Here is a 7033-nt window from a genome sequence, read left to right on the forward strand (position 1 = left end):
ATTTCACGTCATTTCATTTTATGGAATTCGAGCTGGAGCAGCCGATTCTCACATAACGTGTAGAAAACTCACATTATGTCGCATACAACCGTCGCATAAAACTCACGTTATGTGTATAAATCTCGGTTGCTCCACCGTGCTTAGAGATCGTGTCTAAAACATACTAGTGCGCTTGATTGTGCATCTGAAGGAAGAAACAATTACTTTCTTCAGAATTACTTATCTTTTTAATATTTTGTAGTCTAGGTGTCTCTAATGTCGTAACTATGTAAAAAGTTAATTTTGAATTTCTTCGTCGCAGAGTTTTAGATCTTTTCAAACGAACATGACTCCATATTCCAGGAGGTCTGTAGCAGCGTCAGATTAAAGACGCTGCACTAAAAGAAAAGTGAACTGGAGCTAAACTCAATATTCACATTGAATTAACCCTTCCCACACCATAGTTACACTAGGAATTAATTTAAAGGAGAATGTTTCTCTCCAAAACCGTCGCAGGTCTGATACATTTTTTAAGACCTTTTAACATAAAAGGCGAGCATTTCCAACGACACCTCTGTTCCTAAGCTTCCGAGCCTATTCTTTCAAGGCGGAATGAGGGTCTGTTTGCTTCCTATGACCCTTAAGTTTATTTAAAGTTTAAAAACGTATTTTCTAGAATTTCCCTACATAATATTCACACATTTCATGACTTCTGTTGAACTCTTATAGAATATAGATTATTAATAATAAGCATAATTTTACAAAATGTTTACTTGGCGTGCAATTGTTTTACATAGGTAGTTCTACTAGTCTCGTTAGTGACTTCGTATCATTAAAAATAGTTTACTAAAATTTTAATGACTGTATTTAGTATCATACAAGATAATTAAAATCAAGAAATCTAGTAAAATAAACAACAACAATAATAATACGCAGATACAGCAACCTGAAAGATACATACAACCTAGTGCTAATCAGAGACACAAATGAGTCGTTCAGACCTGGCGTTAAAAAAGTAAATCCCTTTTGGATTCTTCCACTGCCAAGTTATTGATGGTCATAGTTAGAGATCAATCAGTGTTACATAAAAAGGACTAACGACTACACATAACATCAACAATCATTGTGAACGACATTCACAAAAAACATGGACTTAAAAAATGGTGGATTCCAAAATTTAATTAGAAAGAAAAATGTCCTTTAGTAATTATATTAAACAATAATAATCAACATCTCCATCATTTAGATGTTCGATTATTCGAAAACTTCGGTTAATCCGGTTTCTGTAATCGTAAATATGTTGTTTACACACTACTTGGTATAGTTATACAATAATAATCATAAAATCGCATCATAAAAATGCATCATAATTTTACATCTAAAACATTCGAAACTCAACAACGTATGTATTGAGTTTGATTTTTAAATTTGACAAAATAAATTAATAATCTAATTAACACATTGGAACTAATTTTAAAATCTAAAAGAGAAGACTATACGTCGTGTTATGAAATAAGCACATCGATTAATCCCGCATCGACAGTTTAGTCAAAGCAGATCACTTTCCCTGAAGAGGATAATGACTGTCTCCCAGAGAAGGGCTGATACAGTTTGGCTCTCTGCATTAAGGCTTTATTAAGTCAGGCTTAAAAGATTTCAATTTTAGCGCTCGAGGATCTGGATATATTTAGCTTCTTCTTCAAGCGGAATTAGGCCTAAATCCCGAGAAAACCCTGGGACACAGAATCGGCGTGCAGGTTTATTACACGTTTTCCTCAGCCAAATATAAATTTTGATATAGTGCTTATATAACGCTACTCATATTGTGAAATGTATTTTATAACGACAATATACCGGTAGAGACATAGTCGGTAAGCTAATGTTTACTATGTGAATGGTTTACCAAGTTTACCGTTGGCTGATTAAGTGCGGAGTAAACAGCTAGTTTAGTCACATGTTCATCTCCAACAACATGTACTTGGATTCGTGTTAAGTGTCTTTTGAACGTTGATGTTTTAAAACAAAACAAAACTGATTCGTTTGTGGCTAGTTGACTATGTTTAAACTCAACATTTGTACTCAAAATTTAGTTTTCCTTGATAAAGAACAGAGAACCGATACGCCTGATTGGGGTGTGCTCACTATGTCAATCTTATTAATGTTAGATAAGGGATTTGATAACCAACATTTCATTTTATTTCAACGGAAATGTTATATTGTAATACAGTAATAATATAAAAACACTTGAATACGAGTACTTGTACTTAATGCGGTATAGACCTGAATTCCCGAGACTGGCTGCTACTCACAGATATTTAATGCTTCAACAGTGTGATATACAGACAAAATTCTGCACAGTGACTGAGAAATAAAACAAATTCGAAAAGAATCTGACAAATAATGGCATCACTTTAAAATTTTAAAATGAACATCAGTTAGGTACGGTAATTTTATTTCGTACATTTCTGTCTTAAAAAGTCAAAATTAAATATCACTTTAGGAAGTGAATGTAAACAAATTAAGGTGTGAATATTCCAGAATTCATTTTTCCTTATCGTTGACCTCATTTTAACAAGGACTTTAAAAGAACACACCCCGACCTATCCGTAGTACATACAGCATATTTATTGTTAGATACAGCAATATCAAGGCGACTTTTAAAGTGGAATAAATTTGTTAATGCTTTTTAGACTTTCGTCACGTTTTAATAACTCTAAAATGGGTAACATATAAATATGCTGACTGCATTTCTACTCCCAAAAATTAATTATAATTTTCAAAATTTCAACAGAGGACTTAGGGGCATTATTTAATCTTTATATAATACAAATGTCGGTCTCACGAATTCCATATGTGGTTTACCCACTTATAGCGCTGTTATGAGGCAATGGTTTATATCGGAATGCCAAATGAGGAAAGTGTATCAACGTCCACTTCAGGTTTTTATATTTAAAGTCTATCGAATATCAAGACTAACAATTTTGTCCTCCAATAATGTAAATCATCATCTTGTAAATTTCCAAAATTAGGTATCCCTGTAACCTACCAAGAGGTGAATACAAACTCGTACAGAACAACCTTCTTGGATGCTCCACGGTGTGACTACAATAATTAGTAATGACAATTAAGCCTGTATTTGGTTGAAACAATCGTATCACACTCAAACTTATATGAGCTGGGATCTCCTTAAACTGAAATAAATATTAGTTAAGAGAGAATCCAAGACAACAAAATATTATAGCTCATGAATTTCAAAATAAAAGAGATCGCGCGTTCAACTTTTTAGACGCCATTTCGCAGTAAAAACAACGTTTTTTATTGAAAAAAAAAAACTTCGTACTAGCCAACATTTGTTCAAGTTCGGCTTTGATTGTTTTGATTTTGGTTTAAGTTTACGCTACACTGAATAACGGAATAAACAATTAATCAACGCGTTTGTTCTGTTGTCGTTACCGATGTGTATGACATCCAGTAGCAACCGTCAAACAAAACTTGTTAATCAAACTCGTGTGAAAAACTGGCATCGAGTATTGATGCTCACATCTGTGTTGCAAGTACAGTCCAAACATTTCCGCGAGAGTTTGCTCCAGTTAGGTCGCGTGTGTATTATTATTACTCAGAATACGTTTAGAAAAGATCAGTCAGCGTTGTGTAGTATTTGTGTTTGCAAATTCTGTATTGCCTTTCACTAATTTCTAACAAACCCTGAATGCACGAAACAAATATGTATGGCGCATTAATCTACTAGTCTAATTTTCAGATATTTATTATTTTAGAATCACTGAATTGTTTTAGAGATTTGTCCATTTAAAACGTAATTATTTACGTTAGGGTGGTTTTCCTTGTCCGGATCAAATATCTACATATTTATATTTTATAAAATAGTACATAAAAATTAGTGCACCGAACTTTTACTCCAGGTCTGCCTCTGCGCCGACCACTAAAATGACAAGTTTCAAACACTTATCTGTTCTCGTTAGGCCTGTCTTACCTTGTTGAGCGCAAACTATAGACACAGTGGCCAGCAAACATCCAAGGAGACCCATTGTACACTTTCAGCACTGAACTCACATAAAGTACACTACCATGGCACTAGCGCTTCGGCCACGGACACTTGACTGACTCTCGCTCGTGACGGGGGACGGTGTCAACTCGACGGGCGCCCGAACAGGACTGGCCGCAACCCACACCAATCCCTTCCCCTCCACCTACCTATCCCTCCCCGTCCCACCTCACCCGGACCCTGTGCGGTGTAGCGCGGGCCGCCAGGCGCTTTATCACCACCCCTACAAAACAACTTCACGACGTGAAATTTCATTTTATTATTTCCCGAACCCGCTGGAAGTTTTCCTTCAGTGCCGCAATAAAGAGAACCTTTACTGGGATAACTTAATTACACGCGCTAGGCGCTCTTTATCGGAACGAAATGGTTTCTTACAAATCAAACTCCTTTTTTATCTTAGACGACTGCTGATTTACTACGGCGGGGTGACTCATAACTTTGCTTTACGGCTATGATTGCTTATTACACATTTTCTATGTCAGTTTAACTTATTCGCCGAAATACTTGTAATTGGTAGTCTAAACTAGCTCTAAACATCTAAACACACATTTTATCTCTAAAACAACGTTGTTTATCTTGTTTTTATCTCATGTGATGTACAACCATATATACTGTTGTTACCATTACATACAGAACTTTTATGTTTGTCCAATTATTGATATAATCCGTCCTTGATCAAATGTCCTAAAATTACGACAGTAACAAAATACCTGAAAATGTAATTTTGCACGTAATAAGTAATAGAAATAATTATTATATATTATATAAATAATAATTATGAATAATTAACTAATAATAAATTAATATCACCACAAAAAGCTGTATAATAATTGCTTTACGAATGGTTAAACTATGTAAACAGCAATAACATTTGAATAACAAATGTGAGATATGAGCACTACAACCACAATATTGTTTGATTTTAAAACAATATCATTTGATCCGCTATGTTTAATGCACTGCAGTTCTTCAGTTGAGTGTTTCGAATTGTGACATCACTATTTTATTTTTTCTTCCTATCCGTTTATGTATTTCAAACATGTTCTATTTCTTTTAAGATTTCATTAATATTTTATGGATAATATTTAAAGTTTTCACATCATCCAATTTTTATCTCATATAATCATGCATATTTTGCTTTTGGTTAAAGTAATCTCTATTACTTAGTAGTTTTGCTTTTCCATGTGTCAAGTATTCTTCAAGGTTTGAAAACCTTTAACCGAAAGTGAGCTAATGGCTTTTCTTTTTCTTCCAATCATTATTTTGAATAATTTACTAAATTAGTTTCCTTTTGTTTTCAAAATTTATTTAACATCCTCTTCTGTCATCATTTTATTTCAACAAACTTCATGGTTTTTACAAGATACAGTTTTTCAATAAAAAGGAATTGAATTAGTTAGGTAATCGTGAATTGATTTGATTGAATTCGTACAAGTGAACAAAGGCCACTATTCTTCTTCTACGTCACTACAGTATTCGTTCGATTTAGTGTGATTCATCAGTGAAATGTAATAGTATAACTATGCAAATATGTATGTTATTCTGCAGGAAACAGAATGGCTAAACAGTAAAAGGAAGTTACACATAGCATAAGCAATTTATTGTGAACGAGTTCTTTGGAAAGTGTTAAATTGGAAGAGAAACACATTACTCACAAGTTTATACATTTTTACTACACGAATGTGTCACACATCAATGTAATTACACATAGTTGCATTATCAATCATATATAAATTTAAGTAATTGCTAATGGGCATTGAAGCAACAGAGGTTTGAGGCTCTGAGGATGAATCGTTTATCGCATTATCTCAGGCTAAGTTCAGATAGGTTTTATATTTGTCACCGTGTGGTAATGCTTTGTTCGAAATGGGATCCGAACCCAGATCCCTAAGGTAATAAAGAGAGACGTTAACTGCTGGCGGAAGATCTATAAGTGAACATTAAGTTGTTATCTGTAGGTTCACATATTAAGCCACTATTTCCACACAAACTTCTATCCACTATCACTAAATCCTTAATTAGCAACTTTTTCATTTATCAAAACCTAACTCACCAACGCCCAATATTGATAAGGGCCTCCTAAAAAAAAACTTAGATACTAGCAGTTCCAGCTACTAAACAAATAAATACTAAAACAATGTAACCACTTCCAAAATCACCCCAAGTTCACGACAAAATATTGTTTTGGTTTGCAAACATTTTACAGATACTATATTTGGAAAAGGTCACCGTTATCAAACAAAGTACTCCTAGCACACTTGTATCCATACCACATCCACTAGTACAAAATAGGTCTCAAGTTTTGAAGTATGTTCTTTTAATGCCTAAAATGATTTATATTGGAAGTAAAATTTATTTCTTTTAGCTCAGATGAAGCACTTTGTGCTATTTTAAAAACTATTAGTGACACCAACAATTGCAATAGTAGCGGCTCTAGAACAATGATATTGGTGACTACATTTTGAATTTAGAAAGTAACAAATTATCTAAATTTTACACATCCAATTCCAAATGTGTTTAGATTTTTATGCTTAAAATTGTGTGTAACAAGATGTTTGATATTTTTTTGTAATTAATTTGGAATTGCTTGCGATTTACTAATACCGTAATTAAAATTTACTTTTAGATTGCGCTAATTATAAAGAGTCTCAGGAGATTTTTCTTCACGATTTATTTTTGAAATGATGTCACCGTCAGTGTTTAATATGTCAGAGAAAGCACAAACACGCCACAGTGCTCCAACAGGAGACAGATTACTTTGTCCTCAAGAAGCGGCTCGGCGGCGGTGGCGCGCTCTGTACAGTTTGGACCTTTTGTCCTGTCCCTTACTAAACAACAATTACTGTTCAAACTGATTGGTAGTGATCTATTCAATCCTCAAATGAATTAAACCTGCTATTATGAATCAACAATTAAAATACTGTTAGGAACACACATACAGGCACGCGCTCTACATATTATTAACGACCAATGTATTCACTGAATTACGAT

General features: G+C 33.9%; 1 protein-coding gene across 1 annotated transcript in view; it reads right to left on the reverse strand.

Moving 5' to 3' along the window:
* LOC124375216 (flocculation protein FLO11) overlaps positions 1–4142 on the reverse strand; it is a 252954-nt gene extending 248812 nt beyond the window's left edge. Inside the window, exon 1 of the mRNA XM_046833337.1 lies at positions 3971–4142. Coding sequence (XP_046689293.1) covers positions 3971–4025 — 55 coding nt within the window. The 5' untranslated portion in view covers positions 4026–4142. The remainder of the gene's footprint in view (positions 1–3970) is intronic.
* Between the last annotated feature and the right edge of the window lie 2891 nt (positions 4143–7033).

Source organism: Homalodisca vitripennis, chromosome 1 (assembly GCF_021130785.1).
Source record: "Homalodisca vitripennis isolate AUS2020 chromosome 1, UT_GWSS_2.1, whole genome shotgun sequence".
NCBI classification, from domain to species: Eukaryota; Metazoa; Arthropoda; class Insecta; order Hemiptera; family Cicadellidae; genus Homalodisca; species Homalodisca vitripennis.